The sequence below is a fragment of the Alnus glutinosa genome, chromosome 8, assembly GCF_958979055.1.
Source record: "Alnus glutinosa chromosome 8, dhAlnGlut1.1, whole genome shotgun sequence".
NCBI lineage: Eukaryota > Viridiplantae > Streptophyta > Magnoliopsida > Fagales > Betulaceae > Alnus > Alnus glutinosa.
In genome coordinates, this window is record NC_084893.1 from 3,947,529 (window position 1) to 3,963,676 (window position 16,148).

At 37.1% G+C, this 16,148-nt stretch overlaps 3 protein-coding genes across 3 annotated transcripts; all 3 read left to right on the forward strand.

Annotated features, from left to right (window-relative positions):
- Positions 1–3,626: 3,626 nt before the first annotated feature.
- LOC133875284 (protein NUCLEAR FUSION DEFECTIVE 4-like) lies at positions 3,627–6,579 on the forward strand. The gene is made up of 2 exons (XM_062313366.1): positions 3,627–4,119; positions 5,346–6,579. The coding sequence occupies exons 1-2, from the start codon at positions 3,664–3,666 to the stop codon at positions 6,513–6,515; spliced, it is 1,626 nt and encodes a 541-aa protein (XP_062169350.1). The 5' UTR covers positions 3,627–3,663; the 3' UTR covers positions 6,516–6,579.
- Positions 6,580–7,068: 489 nt separating this feature from the next.
- On the forward strand, positions 7,069–10,059 carry LOC133875283 (protein NUCLEAR FUSION DEFECTIVE 4-like). The gene is made up of 2 exons (XM_062313364.1): positions 7,069–7,560; positions 8,829–10,059. The coding sequence occupies exons 1-2, from the start codon at positions 7,105–7,107 to the stop codon at positions 9,996–9,998; spliced, it is 1,626 nt and encodes a 541-aa protein (XP_062169348.1). The 5' UTR covers positions 7,069–7,104; the 3' UTR covers positions 9,999–10,059.
- Positions 10,060–11,932: 1,873 nt separating this feature from the next.
- LOC133874633 (protein NUCLEAR FUSION DEFECTIVE 4-like) lies at positions 11,933–14,840 on the forward strand. Its single transcript, XM_062312504.1, has 2 exons — positions 11,933–12,479; positions 13,561–14,840. Exons 1-2 carry the CDS (start codon positions 12,009–12,011, stop codon positions 14,701–14,703), a joined length of 1,614 nt encoding a protein of 537 aa, XP_062168488.1. The 5' UTR covers positions 11,933–12,008; the 3' UTR covers positions 14,704–14,840.
- Positions 14,841–16,148: the final 1,308 nt, after the last annotated feature.

A 16,148-nucleotide genomic window follows, 5' to 3' on the forward strand; every position in this document is an offset into this window, starting at 1 on the left:
TATTTTATTTTTTTTGTTGTTGTAATATATATATATATATATATATATATATAAACCGGTTACCGATTACTCGGTTATTAACCGATTTTTTAGAATGCAATAGTACCGCAATTGGGTACCCGGTTATCCAGTTGAGATTATTTTCGGTTTCTCAATTTTTTTAGTTAACGGTTGTTGCTGATTATTAGCAATTACCAGTTATTTTTGGTTAATTAATAACAGCCCCACTTATACACCCCTAATTAAAATAATGGATAGAGAATTTTTTTAGTTCCTTACACATTTGGTAGAATTATAGTATTCATAATGCTTAGAGAACCGATAGAGTATTTGATATGGATGTTTTTTGTAATTTTGTTAACATTTTTTTTATATATAAAGAAGGAAATTGACTATAAAAAAAACTGCCGAAAATGCTCATTAGTTGCCCATCCGCATAGTCTATGAGAATAGTTCAGCCCCTCAAAAACCAAAAAGGACTTTTCGTTTTCAATCCACCCCCCCCTTTTTTTTTTTTTTCTTTTTTTTTTTTTTAATTTAAATTTTTTAATAATTACAATAAAGTGGTAATTCTGTATTTCAAGAGTCAAGGTGCTGGGATGATTTTGCTCAAATTGGTTCACTTTTCCATCATTCTAACGGACGACAACGATGAGAGGGGGGTTTTTTTTTTTTTTTTTAACAAAATGGTAGTTTAGTATATTATAGTATCACGTCGCAGTTTATAGGACCAAAAAGATAATAGTTCAAGGAGCTTAAATATATTTTCATCTAAAAATATTTTATATCTCATTCTCTCGTTCTTTATTTTATTAAAATATTTTCTTCATAATTTTATATTCATAGTTTAGTTTAACAAATTTCTCCTCTTTTTTCTAGAGAGAGACGCTCCCGAAATTTTTAGAAAAAGAGCTACCCATTAGAGGGTTGTGGAGTTTTGTTTTGTTTCCCAACAGATTTGATCCCGTGGCTGCTGTTGTTTCCTGACAAAAGACTTCATGGGATGAACTTGTTGGGGAGCGACTTCTGGTGTGTCTCCGGCGAAGTTTTCTGACTGTGCTCTTTTGTTTTCCTTTCTTTAGAGTCAGATCTACAAATTTCGACTGAATCTCTAAAGACACGAGCCTCTCCATGGTGGTTGGTAGCTTCTTCTGGTCCAGCAGCCCCCAGCCACGGCTATGTTGGCCCTACTTGCTTAACACGTGACTAGCACGCACTAGGGAGGTCACTCCTTGAACCGGTGCGTGAGGGCCACGACTTGTCTTCCAGGGCGTGGATGGTGGATTTTGGTGGTTCCGATGGTTCTGGTAGTCGTCCACTGCCTAGGATGGTCCCCAGTGGTTGCGCGTGTGACAGCATTTCCCGACATCGGTTCCGTTTTGACTTCTGTTTTTGGGCCGTTTTTGTTTTTTATTTTTTCTGTTCACAGTTTGCCTTTGTGGTGTTCAAATGTTACTAGAGTGTTTGTTGGCATAGGTGCTAGATCTGCCTTCTTTTATTTGTTGAATGTGTTTAATGTAAAGAGTGGCTCAATGTTGTTCTTGTAATGTTTGTGTATTATTTAGGTTGCTGTTTTTAAGTCAAATTTATCTGGCTTAGAGTGTAAGGGGTTTTGTACCTCAATTGCTCTGTAATCGACCCTTAGGCTTTTTAAAAAATATATGATAGCAAATGCTATTTGTTCTTAAAAAAAAAAAAAAAAAAAGAAAAAAAATCTCTCCTCTTGATCTCTTTCGGCGCCAATCTTGAGCGCCTTGACACAAGATTTTTTTTTTTTTTTTTTTTTTCCCCTCTTTTGAAGCGAACCTTGACAGAGGATTGACACACATAGAAAAAGTCGAATAAAATATTTGACCGTTTAATATTTATAACTTATTTAGAAATAAAAGAAAAATACAAAATTAATCTACGTGATTAGCCTAAATTATAAATCGCTTCATGTCGTTTCAAAGTGAATTTAAAGGTCCGACTCCTTTGAGCATGCTAAAAAAACAATTTAGTCTCTGGAATCAAATTCCGTCAAAACATTTGTTAGATTCTGTTAGGTACTATATCAACACCAATAAAATAACAATACATGTCATTATTAATAAAAGATATATATATATATATATATCATTTAAAAAAAGAAAAAAAAGGAAGGAAAGGTTGGGGTGGGGTGCCCAACTGGCAACCATCCCTTTATACATATATATATATATTAAGAATCATACGTGTCATTATTTTATTAGTGTTGATATGGCACTTAACGGAATTCGTCAAATATTTTAACAGAATTTGACTCCGGGGGTTAAATTGTTTTTTTTGACATACCCCAAAAACTTCCTAATTCACTTTAGAAACAACAATAAACGATTTATAATTTAGGCCCAGCCAAATGCAGTCACATGGACTAATTTTACATTCTTCCCTAAAAATAATAATTAAATTTTAAACGACAATAAACGATTTATAATTTAGGCCCAACCAAATAGACTAATTTTACATTATTTCCTTAAAAAAAATAATAATTAAGTTTTAAAGAAGTATAAGGTATATGATATATCTGTCCTGACAAAGCATGTTTTACATGCAATTTTTTTTTTTTTTTTTTTTTTTTTTTTTTTTACACGTTTACATGTGCATTTGGATCTGAACTGGAGAGACCCAAATGCACATGTACACCCTGTAACTAAAATTAGAGCAGCAGTTTTTTTTTTTTTTTTTTTTTTTTTTTTTTTTTTTAACAAAGCCATGTTTTAAATGTGCATTTGAATCTGAACCGGAGAGATCCAAATGAACATGTACACCCTGTAACTAAAATTAGAGCAGTATTTTATTTTTTTATTTTATAAGTAAGAATACAATTTTATTTAAAAAACGTAAAGCGTTTCTACGTATAAAGTTCTTATATACTCAAAACTCAAAAATAGCAAAGCGACCTGTCAAACCCTCCCAGTCAGAAAATACCTATAAAAGCATTCCTAGCAGCTTCCTTTCCATTCCCCTTCATTTCCCCTAAATGTAGGGAATAAAACTACTTTTTACTTCCCTTCATTTTTTCCTATATCATTAAAATATTATTTTATTACTTTTACTTTAATTAAAAGTAAAAAAAGAAAGAGATAAAGTAAGAGAGAGATTATATTTTTAGAATAAACAATTGAATGAGAGGTGAACAGTGCTTCCCAATGCACTTCCTAGGGAACAGATAATTGTAGGGAAGCTGCTGTGGAATGGTTTTTTTGACTTTCTTAAAATTTTTCCTAAAATTTAGGGAACAGATCTCTTATAAGGAAGCTGCTAGTAATGCTCTAACACATAAAATCTACGTGAATCCCAAATGACAAAAAACAGTTGAAGCCCCGTCGAACATTCAAACTTGCCCCCAAAGCACTCAAACTCAACAAATATCTCAAAACCCACCAAAAACCTTGAGCAACCCTTCAAAAAGAAAAAAAAATAAAAAAATAAAAATCAACAAATCCAAAACTCACGTGAGAAACAAAAAAACCCGAGCCCACAGAAAGCCCAAAAAAAAAAAAAAGGAAAAAAGAAGTGCAACGGTGGTGGCGTGTGGCGCCAAAAGCACTATTTATAAAAATAAATGAAATAAAATAAAATTAGAGCAGGGAGTCAGTGACATAGCCTACAAAGAAACAAGCACAAGAGATTAGCACAGAGATGGAGAGGCTGAGCACGAAATGGGTGGCCACGGTGGCGAGCATATGGATCCAGAGCAGCTGTGGCGCATCCTACACCTTCAGCGTCTACTCCTCTGTATTGAAATCAAGCCAGGGCTACGACCAATCAACGCTCGACACCGTGTCCGTCTTCAAGGACATCGGCGCCAACGCCGGTGTTCTCTCAGGCCTCCTCTACTCCTCCGTCACGCTCAACACCCGGCGTGTATGTGGTGGACCGTGGGTGGTCCACGCGGCGGGGGCGATCCAGTGCTTCTTGGGGTATTTTCTCATGTGGGCGTCCGTCGTTGGATTGATCCACCAGCCGGGAGTGCCGTTGATGTGTCTGTTCATGTTCCTGGCCGCTCATTCTCAGACGTTCTTCAACACCGCTAATGTAGTTAGTAGCTTACAGAACTTTCCTGATTATGGTGGGACAATCGTGGGCATCATGAAGGTGCGTACATGTGGGTTCTGTTTGTTTTACCTTTGATTAATCCGACCGCCTCTGCCCTCTGATATCCTGTTCCGGGTTTTTTTTATTTTTTTTACTTCGTTTAGATATTAATTGATACGAAAGGCAATAAATTTAATTACTTCCAAGAGCTAAACACACCTTTGGAATCTCAAAATTCATTCTTTGGAATTTTAATTAGTTCCTATTAAGCTGCATTGTCAGCTAATAATGTATTCACAGTAGCGAAGTGGAATTAGGCAACTGCTGAGTAAAGTTACGGCCAAGTCACCAAGTGCACGCAACAACGACGTTTAATTATGTGACGCTTCTTCGTTTTGGTTTTGCTGGCTGTGGCTCCCATTACAGAATGCGTGCTCAATTGGAAAATTTCCTCTGGCTTTGTCGTTTATTCACTTGTGAGAAGTGGAAAAAAAACATAAAAATAAAAAGGGAATGTAGGGAATGTACATCGCCAGAACGAGGTACAATCTATACGAGTGTGGAAGATCGATATAGCTGAAACCAAGCTCATGGAAGAAACACCCGGTCGCTCTTATTCTTCTTCTCTTAAGTTGGGTACAGGTTTTGAGCATTATATTAGGTACAAGTAGTTCATTGGGGCTTAATGCTCTGCATGACCAAACTAAAATAACCAAAGTTTATCTACTTTTCCCTTTTGCTTTTGAATCAGATGGAGTATAGAATTCATATTGTTCCAATACGGTAAATGGACACTTTCTTTGGAAAATGGGATAATAAGTTAAAATCTGTTGTGTTTGAGTTCAGCTTCTCTCACATGTGTATGTGTTTATCCACTAATTTTAGTAGCCAACTTTGTGCCATTTAGCTTTCCATGGCATTTGGCATAATTGCATTTTATTTTAACTTTACAGCATCATATTAAGAATTCCAAGAGAATGACATCCTTTTTGTATTGCTCAGATGCGGTGTTCTGACTAACCGCTGGCAATGAATAAATTTTTGTTTGTAACAATTCATATCTGAAAGATAAATATTCCTTCTGAAGTCATTGATGAACAAAATACCCTGTTATTGTCTTCATGGAACTTCTACTACTTTCAAAACGAATGGTTAAATGTGTAGTGTTTCTTCTTCACAAGTCCCCTTAAGCTAGTTATAATACATCTTTCTGTCAATGCTCTTGCTTCAAGTCTGCTATGCCCAGAATCATGAAAATGTTTTGTTCTACCTTCTTTCATGGACAGGGTTCTCTTGGTATCAGTGGAGCAATACTAATCCAAGTGTACTACGCATCATGCAAGGGCAAGCCGAGCACATACCTTCTGATGCTTGCTCTGTTGCCCACATTTGTCTCCCTTATGCTTATGTTTTTGGTGAGAATTTATAAGGCAACCGCAGATGATGACAAGAAGCACTTAAATGGTTTCTCTGCAGTTGCTCTGGCCATTGCTGGTTATCTCATGGTTATCATAATTCTGGAGAACATCGTCACTTTGCCATTATGGGCACGCATTTGTACGTTCATATTTCTTCTGCTTCTACTTGCATCGCCTCTTGGGATTGCAATCAAGGCCCTGAGGGAGGACTCAAAGAGATCACCACAAACACATTCAACTGCTAAGCAAATCACATCCCCAAAGCTTTCTACGGCAGAGGATCCTATTGAGTATCATGAACTGCCGAGTGGTGAGGGCCAAGTCAGGGCTACTTCAGACGACGAAATGCTTCCGGACGAGGAACACTTGAATCCCTTGCAAGCCATGCGTACAGTGAACTTCTGGTTGCTGTTTCTTGCCATGGTGTGTGGAATGGGCTCTGGGCTGGCTACAATTAACAACATGAGCCAAATAGGGGAATCTCTCAGTTACACAACTGTGGAGATAAATAACTTGGTTTCCTTATGGAGTATATGGAATTTTCTAGGCCGTTTCGGAGCTGGATATATTTCAGACTATTTACTACACACTAGAGGTTGGGCAAGGCCGTTGTTGATGGTTATTACTCTAGCCACAATGGCTGCTGGCCACATAGTTATTGCTTCTGGTTTTCCCGGAAATTTATACCTAGGTTCAATCGTAGTAGGAATTTGTTATGGTTCACAGTGGTCATTGATGCCTACAATCAGCTCGGAGATATTTGGTGTCAGGCACATGAGTACTATTTTCAACATTATAGCCATAGCAAATCCTGTGGGATCTTATATTTACTCTGTAAGAGTGATTGGGTATATTTATGACGAGGAAGCATCTGGGGAAGATGACTCTTGCTATGGTACTCGCTGCTTTATGCTATCTTTTCTGATCATGGCATCTGTGGCTTTTTTGGGTTTCCTCGTTGCTGTTGCATTGTTCTTTCGGACTAGGAAGTTCTATCAGCTGGCTGTGCTTAGGAGGTTAAAGCATTCTTCAAGATGATGAGAAGTAAATATGCGAGTACAGGGAACATGTAATATAATTGATGAGGCCATAATCTTTTCATACCTTGTATTTTGGACGGCGGCTTTTTTTTTTTTTTGTCCTTATTGTCTATTAGTTTTGGGAATTTTTTTGTCAATTTTTCTATTCATAATTAAGACTTCGTTTGGTTTGCGAAATAAATTATTGGAATGGAATGACTATTCCATTAAAATAGTTATTCATTTATTTGGTAGGGACAATTATTTTCTTACGAAGAGGAATAATTATTTCTCTAAAAAATGAGAAGAATAGCTATTCCTAAAAAAAAAATAAAAAAATTAATTAATTATTTTTAACCTCCTCCAAAATTTTTTAAATTCACTTTGAAATCACCATAAACGATTTATAATATAGGCTCAGTTAAATGGACTGATTTTACGTTCTTCCCTAAAAATAATAATTAAGTTTTTTCACGTACACACACGGTACACCATGTAAATAAAATTAGAGCAGTATTATTTTTAAAAAAATAAAATAAAAAATTAGAGCAGTGACATAGCGTCATAGCCTACAAAGAAACAAGCACAAGAGATAGATTTGAAGAGAGATGGAGAGGCTGAGCACAAGATGGATGGCCACGGTGGCGAGCATATGGATCCAGAGCAGCTGCGGCTCATCCTACACCTTCAGCGTCTACTCCTCTGTATTGAAATCAAGCCAGGGTTACGACCAATCAACGCTCGACACCGTGTCCGTCTTCAAGGACATCGGCGCCAACGCCGGTGTTCTCTCAGGCCTCCTCTACTCCTCCGTCACGCTCAACACCCGACGTGTACGTGGTGGACCGTGGGTGGTCCACGCGGCGGGGGCGATCCAGTGCTTCTTGGGGTATTTCCTCATGTGGGCGTCCGTCGTTGGATTGATCCCCCAGCCGGGAGTGCCGTTGATGTGCCTGTTCATGTTCCTGGCCGCTCATTCTCAGACGTTCTTCAACACCGCCAATGTAGTTAGTAGCTTACAGAACTTTCCTGATTATGGTGGGACAATCGTGGGCATCATGAAGGTGCGTACATGTGGGTTCTGTTTGTTTTACCTTGATTAATCCGACCGCCTCTGCCCTCTGATATCCTGTTCTGGGTTTTTTTTTTTTTTAATTTTTTTTTTAATTTTTAATTTTTTTTTATAGATATTAATTGATACGAAAGACAACAAATTTAATTACTTCCAAGAGCCAAAACACACTTTTGGAATCTCAAAATTCATTCTTTGAAATTTTAATTAGTTCCGATTGTGCGAAGTGAATTCCTATTAAGCTTTGCATTGGGAGCTAATAATGTATTCACAGTAGCGAAGTGGAATTAGGCAACTGCTGAGTAAAGTTACGGCCAAGTCACCAAGTGCACGCAACAACGACGTTTAATTATGTGACGCTTCTTTGTTTTGGTTTTGCTGGCTGTGGCTCCCATTACAGAATGCGTGCTCAATTGGAAAATTTCCTCTGGCTTTGTCGTTTATTCACTTGTGAGAAGTGGAAAAAAAACATAAAAATAAAAAGGGAATGTAGGGAATGTACATCGCCAGAACGAGGTACAATCTATACGAGTGTGGAAGATCGATATAGCTGAAACCAAGCTCATGGAAGAAACACCCGGTCGCTCTTATTCTTCTTCTCTTAAGTTGGGTACAGGTTTTGAGCATTATATTAGGTACAAGTAGTTCATTGGGGCTTAATGCTCTGCATGACCAAACTAAAATAACCAAAGTTTCTCTACTTTTCCCTTTTGCTTTGGAATCAAATGGAGTATAGAACTCATATTGTGCCAATACGGTAAATGGTCACTTTCTTTGGAAAATGGGATAATAAGTTAAAATCTGTTGTGTTTGAGTTCAGCTTCTCTCACATGTGTATGTGTTTATCCACTAATTTTAGTTGCCAACTTTGTGCCATTTAGCTTTCCATGGCATTTGGCATAATTGCATTTTATTTTGACTTTACAGTATCATATTAAGAATTCCAAGAGAATGACATCTTTTTTGTATTGCTCAGATGCGGTGTTCTGACTAACCGTTGGCAATGACTAAATTTTTGTTTGTAACAATTCATATCTGAAAGATAAATATTCCTTCTGAAGTCATTGATGAACAAAATACCCTGTTATTGTCTTCATGGAACTTCTACTACTTTCAAAACGAATGGTTAAATGTGTAGTGTTTCTTCTTCACAAGTCCCCTTAAGCTAGTTATAATATATCTTTCTGTCAATGCTCTTGCTTCAAGTCTGCTATGCCCAGAATCATGAAAATGTTTTGTTTTACCTTCTTTCATGGACAGGGTTTTCTTGGTATCAGTGGAGCAATACTAATCCAAGTGTACGACGCATTATGCAAGGGCAAGCCGAGCACATACCTTCTGATGCTTGCTCTGTTGCCTGCATTTGTCACCCTTATGCTTATGTTTTTGGTGAGAATTTATAAGGCAACCACAGGTGATGACAAGAAGCACTTAAATGGTTTCTCTGCAGTTGCTCTGGCCATTGCTGGTTATCTCATGGTTATCATAATTCTGGAGAACATCGTCACTTTGCCATTATGGGCACGCATTTGTACGCTCATATTTCTTCTGCTTCTACTTGCATTGCCTCTTGGGGTTGCAATCAAGGCCCAGATGGAGGACTCAAAGAGATCACCACAAACATATTCAACTGCTAAGCAAATCACATCCCCAAAGTTTTCTACGGCAGAGGATCCTATTGAGTATCATGAACTGCCGAGTGATGAGGGCCAAGTCAGGGCTACTTCAGTCAACGAAATGCTTCTGGATGAGGAACACTTGAATCTCTTGCAAGCCATGCGTACAGTGAACTTCTGGTTGCTGTTTATTGCCATGATGTGTGGAATGGGCTCTGGGCTGGCTACAATTAACAACATGAGCCAAATAGGGGAATCTCTCAGTTACACTACTGTGGAGATAAACAACTTGGTTTCCTTATGGAGTATATGGAATTTTCTTGGCCGTTTCGGAGCTGGATATATTTCAGACTATTTACTACACACAAGAGGTTGGGCAAGGCCGTTGTTGATGGTTATTACTCTAGCCACAATGGCTGCTGGCCACATAGTTATTGCTTCTGGTTTTCCCGGAAATTTATACCTAGGTTCAATCGTAGTAGGAATTTGTTATGGTTCACAGTGGTCATTGATGCCTACAATCAGCTCGGAGATATTTGGTGTCAGGCACATGGGTACTATTTTCAACACTATAGCCATAGCAAGTCCTGTGGGATCTTATATTTACTCTGTAAGAGTGATTGGGTATATTTATGACAAGGAAGCATCTGGGGAAGATGACTCTTGCTATGGTACTCGCTGCTTTATGCTATCTTTTCTGATCATGGCATCTGTGGCTTTGTTGGGTTTCCTTGTTGCTGTTGCATTGTTCTTTCGGACTAGGAGGTTCTATCAGCTGGCTGTGCTTAGGAGGTTAAAGCATCCTTCAAGATGATGAGAAGTAAATATGCGAGTACAGGGAAAATGTAGTTAATGAGGCCATAATTTTCTTCTCTTTTTTTTTTTTTTTTTTTTTTTTTTTTTTTTTTTTGTAAATAGTTTTGGTTTGAAAGCATATAATGTTTTTGCTTGTTTTTTTTATTGAGTGAAAGGTATATCCCTGTTTTCAAGAGAAAAGGATACTTATAGCGTGTGTTTGGCAAGTGTGAGTTAAATTTTTTTAGGGTAGTAGTAAGAAGTGATAAATGTGATATAAAGTAAAAAAAAATTGTATTAAAAAGTGAAAAAGCATTGTATTGTAGTGAACTTTTTTATTTAAATAGTAATAAAAAATTATTGATATGATATAAAGTTAGAATGTTTTAAAGTTGATTGTTTTTTTTAACAAAATAAAATTAAAGTGGGAGAATTTGTGATATTATTGTTGTAAAAGTTCAAAGGTGTAGTACTTCAAGCATTTTCCCAGTCTAAAATTTGCAGATCAAATGAGAGAAATACAATCTCAACAGCCCACTATGGTATCGATGGACTCAAGCCGATTTACACTAATTAAACATGAGGATTAGGGTTTACCAAACCACTTGAAGATTAACTTGGGACCAATGAACTACCACCATTGATGGTAATTCACCTACAAAATTTAATTGAAAATATGAGCATGTTACAATAAAATCTTATGAACTTTCAACCACCCTATTATTTTCACCACATTCATCACGGTAAACAAATGAAATCTTATCTTACAGTTCTACCTGTTTGTTAACTTGTTACCCGTTTTCAAACTCAGGCGGGTAACGCACTTAAAACTATTTTTACATTTACGTGATATCAAAATATATTTTCAAGCAAAAAAATAAACCGTACTATCTAAAAAGCATTAATAACTTTTGTTAAACTTAGTGTTGGAGGAGTCTCCTCACCATGGACCCATCTGCCATCAATGTAGCCCCAAATCCCACATAGCATTTTTACACTATCACCATGTCAATGTAAATGTATGAGCATGAATAGGGAGGATTAGGGCTCCCTAAATACTTAATAGTCATGCTACGTGACCCAAAATTAGAAAAACCAATTTGGTTAGTTGGAGTTTTTCTTACGTCTCAAGGGTTAAAATGATTCCCCTTGTACATAATGTACGCAAAGCTTCTAAAGAAAGAAAGAACCCTTGTCAAGTTGGCAATCATAATCATGACCTCTCCATTTTATATGGTTTAACCTTTTTTTATGTGCCATTCTCCTTGGTTATGACGTGAAGCTCAAGCATAGGTTTGTAGTCGACTTCGTAAAATATAATTGCACACATTTTAAAATTGCATTGCCAAACATATACTTAATAAGATACCAAACCACAAATACCAATTTAGAATGGACGGAACCACGAACGAATATTCTTTATAATTGAGATTTCTACCATTACTCTTGCCTTTTTTTTTTTTCTTTTGGCAGGGGATTGTAAGAGGAGACTTCCTGCCCGGAAGGGGGCCCATCCAAGGGACGCTATGTGACGTTCCACATCGCTTGAGTGTGAGAATAGAGATGTGCTTCTATGTATATTTGCACCTTTATTGATACAATACGTTTTTAAGCCGTGAACCTATCAGAACTTTGCAAATAAGTGTACTTCTGCGAGAATAGTACCGGGATGAGTGATCTCTTGTGAAGTCTGGTTCGAAAGAACTAAAAGAGAATAATATTGTGTCGTTGAGAGTAGGTCGTTACATGCCCTTTGGGCACAAAACACTCTAAATGACTTTCACATTTATGTCACATCATTGAAGAAAAAAAAAAAAAAATCTAAATTGTTTTTGCCAATAATCATTTACATGGGTAAGAAATACAGATTCATAAATATACATCGATCATATGCACGTGACAAATTAATGTAGGTGGGGCTACTCTAAAACATTTCAAAGGAAATATGTGTTGGCCATATATATAAGTGGCTTAAACGCCATGTTCCCATAAAACAGGCAAAACCAAATTAGGAGAAGAAATTGCAGGAATGGAGAGGCTGAGCAGCAAATGGATAGCCACGGTGGCGAGCATATGGATCCAGTGTGGCTGCGGAGCATACACCTTCAGCATCTACTCCTCGGTGTTGAAATCAAGCCAAGGCTACGACCAATCGACGCTCGACACCGTATCCGTCTTCAAGGACATCGGCGGCAACGCCGGGGTCCTAGCTGGCGTCTTATACTCCGCCGTAGCACTCGGTGACTGTAACAGTACTAGTAACTCCTCGAGTTTGGGTGGGCCATGGGTTGTCCACTTGGCGGGGGCGATCCAGAACTTCGTCGGGTACTTTCTGATGTGGGCCTCCGTCGTTGGATTGATCCAGCGGCCTCCGGTGCCGTTGATGTGTTTCTTCATGTTCTTGGCCTCTCATGCCCAGACATTCTTTACCACAGCCAATGTGGTTTCTGGTGTGAAGAACTTCCCTCACTGTGGTGGGACCGTTGTGGGAACCATGAAGGTGATATATATATATATTTTTTTTTAATAATAGTAAAAATATATTAATGAATACTAATATTTGTTAAAATTAAATCTTTTACTTTCACTAATATCTGTTTGATTATTATTAGTAATCTTTATCTATTAAATTAACTTACGATTGACCCTCATAGTAAAACAAAAATATGTGTGTGAAGAATAATATTACCGACATCTTCGTTTATAAGATTAAAAGTGAAAAGCATGTAAAATAGGAGTGGGTCTACTTTATGCCTTGAGATCATGGTCCTCTCAAAATTTTTAAGCTTCTTATATCCAAAGCTAATTTCACATAAAGTAAAGCTAATTTGGTATGAAGCGGCCTTTCCAAGCTAATTTGGCCAGTTTGGCAACCCCTTCCTCTCATATTTAAAGGAAATTTTTGTTTTAGTGGTATTAGAAAGTGATTAATGTGATATAAAGTAAAAAAAAAAAATTATATGAAAAAGTGAAAAAAAAAAAAAAAAAATTTGTATTATAGTGAGTTTTTTTATTTATAATTTTAAAGAATAATAAAAAATTGTTTATGTTATATAAAAAGTTCAAAATGTTTTGAAGTTGATATTTTTTTAGGAGAAGTGAAAATAAGGGAAGGGAAGAGAGGGGGTTGTCAATAGATGTATTATTTGCAAATCATGTTGGTGTACATCAAGTATACACCTAAACACATTGAATGTAAGACCTATACACGTGAGTCCCACACCAAGATGATGTACGATAATCATTAGCCGGTTGTCAGACGGGGCCAATATTTAGACCTTCAAACCATGCCTTTTGAGTCCCCCAAAAAATCATAATTCGATCTGCTCCCGAATAAATAAAGGCAAAAATGATTCTTGGCAACAATATATACTCTATCAGTCAATGATGGCAATCACAACATGCAGTTTTCTTTTGATGGTTCAACCTAAAAAGATGCATATCTTTTCTCTGGAAAGTCGGTCTTCATAAAGCCTGTAATGTTGATTTAAATTAATGATTGCTTATAAAATCTTTTTGTCAATGCTCTTGCTGGAGGTATGCTGTGATGTCATTCAAGCTAAGCTAATTTCATTTGCCAGGGCTTTATTGGCATTGGTGGGGCAATACTGATCCAAGTGTATGACACATTCTGGAAGGGCAAGCCCAGCACCTTCCTTCTTATGCTTGCTCTGTTGCCTACGTTCGTCTCCCTTGTGCTTATGTTTTTGGTGAGAATCTATGATAAAGCAAACACAAGTGATGACAAGAAGCACTTGGATGGTTTCACTGCAGTAGCTCTGATCATTGCTGGTTATCTCATGATTATAATGATTTTGCAAAACATCTTCACTTTGCCATTGTGGGCACGCATTTTCACCCTTGTACTTCTTTTGCTTCTTCTTGCATCACCTCTTGGAATTGCAATCAAAGCCCAGAGGGAGGACTCCAACCGATTCCCCCAGACATTACTAATAGCAGCCAAGGATTCTGCAGCATATCATGAACTGCCTGGTGGTGAGGGTGAAGTTAATGCTGCTTTCGATGACACAATTCCGCCTGATGAAGAAAGCATGAATCTTTTTCAAGCCATGCGCACCGTAAACTTCTGGTTGTTGTTTGCTGCCATGGTATGTGGAATGGGCTCTGGGGTAGCTGTGATAAATAACTTGAGCCAAATTGGGGAATCATTTAATTACACTACTGTGGAGATCAACAATTTGGTCTCTCTATGGTGTATATGGAATTTTTTTGGCCGAATTGGAGCTGGGTATTTGTCAGATTTCTTACTGCACACAAGAGGCTGCGCAAGACCATTTTTGATGGCTACTACTCTAGCAGCAATGGCGGCTGGCCACCTTGTTATCGCTTCTGGTTTTCCCGGAATTTTATATGTGGGTTCGATCCTTGTGGGCATTTGCTATGGTTCACAGTGGTCGCTGATGCCGGCAATCACGTCGGAGATATTTGGTGTCAGGCACATGGGTACTATTTTCAACGCCATTGGCATAGCCAGTCCTGTTGGGTCTTATATTTTCTCTGTGAGAGTTATGGGGTATATTTATGACAAGGAAGCATCTGGGGAAGATGACTCTTGCTATGGTACTCGCTGCTTTATGCTATCTTTTCTGATCATGGCATCTGTGGCTTTTTTGGGTTTCCTTGTTGCTGTTGCATTGTTCCTTCGGACTAGGAGGTTCTATCAGCTGGCTGTGCTTAGGAGGTTGAAGCATTCTCTGAGGTGATGACTGATGAGAGGTAAATCCAAGAATTTTGTGTAATTATTTTCTTCTCTGTGACTAAGTTAATTGTATCTCTGCTTTCAAGAGAAGAGGAAAGTTCAAAGAAAAAAAGTTGTAATCTATCATATTATTGATGTATATTTCCTATAGCTACAAATTATAATCTTAATCTGTTTTCTTATGATTGGATGCATATATTGATGTATAATTGTCATTCTAGGTTACATTACATATGATCGGGATGCATATATGGACTAAAATTCGCAAGAAAAGATTGCTTATAATTAGGATGATTTGAAGTAAATGGGAGAACTTCAATGACCTCTAAACTTTCACCATTTTTGAAAGAATGTACCTAAATTTTAAAATGTCTCAATTTATGGTATCCGTTTTTTAGAAAATTTTAATCTCAATCGTCTGTTATAACTTTTCATTAAATCTTGTCAAAATTCTCAAAATATTTCTATTTTTTTTAGGAAAAAAAAATTACTAGGATTTAGGTGCTGATTATAATTTAACGAAATTTGCAAAAATACCTATGCCTAAATCTTTAACAAAATTTATAAATTTTTTTTAAAAAAATAAACACAGGGGTATTTTAGAAATTTTGATAAGATTTAATGAAAAATTTTAACAGATGACTGAGATTGAAACTTTTTGAAAAATAGATACCCAAAATTGAGAAGTTTTAAAGTTTATACCTTCTTTCAAAATGGGTAAAATTTCAGGAGTTATAAGTGAAGTGACCCTTAAGTAAATCAACTATGGACAAAACTTAGTGTTTTGCTTCAAGTGTAATTCTATTTTATTTGAATTTAAAAGCTTAATGAACATAACCATATATACAATCCCTACTGCTGCCCTGGATAGAGATCAGAAGTGGATGGGTGTGGGTATTGTTTCTCGAGATTCTAATGGTAAGGTGATTGCTGCTAAGTGCTCTTACCACCGTTACATTTCGAACTCTCTGGTGGCTGAGGCTGTTGGAGCCAAATTGTGTGTTGAGTTTATTTTGCTGGGTATCAGGGCGGTGATTATAGAGGGAGATGCTTTAGGGGTCGTCAATGTTTTGAACCGAGCCGTTGCTGATGAGGGTATTGCCACTAACTTGATAGCTGAGACTCGCTTGCAGCTGGAAAGCTTTGATCGGTGGACTATTAACCATGTTCGTCGAGAAGGGAACAAGGTTGCCCATTCCTTAGCTAAGTTGGCGATTTCCCAGCTGCAGAATCGAGTTTGGCTTGGTTCTTATCCTACTGTTATGTCGGATCTAGTGAACTCTGAGATGTATTCTTGATTTCTTTGGTTGAATACAAGATCATTTCAATATATATATATATATGCAATCCCTACGCATAGGCGGGTAGGGCTTTAGGATTAAGGTTTATTTTGAAAATTTTTCTTTTTTAAAAGGTAAGCAAAAATTAGTACAAAGCAAAATTTACTTT

Bases quoted from the DNA above. Each gene is read 5' to 3' on its own strand.
- LOC133875283 (XM_062313364.1), top strand. From the start codon at position 7,105: ATGGAGAGGCTGAGCACAAGATGGATGGCCACGGTGGCGAGCATATGG. The intron at 7,561-8,828 runs GTGCGTACATGT...TTTCATGGACAG, and splicing joins CAATCGTGGGCATCATGAAG to GGTTTTCTTGGTATCAGTGG.
- LOC133875284 (XM_062313366.1), top strand. From the start codon at position 3,664: ATGGAGAGGCTGAGCACGAAATGGGTGGCCACGGTGGCGAGCATATGG. The intron at 4,120-5,345 runs GTGCGTACATGT...TTTCATGGACAG, and splicing joins CAATCGTGGGCATCATGAAG to GGTTCTCTTGGTATCAGTGG.
- LOC133874633 (XM_062312504.1), top strand. From the start codon at position 12,009: ATGGAGAGGCTGAGCAGCAAATGGATAGCCACGGTGGCGAGCATATGG. The intron at 12,480-13,560 runs GTGATATATATA...TTCATTTGCCAG, and splicing joins CCGTTGTGGGAACCATGAAG to GGCTTTATTGGCATTGGTGG.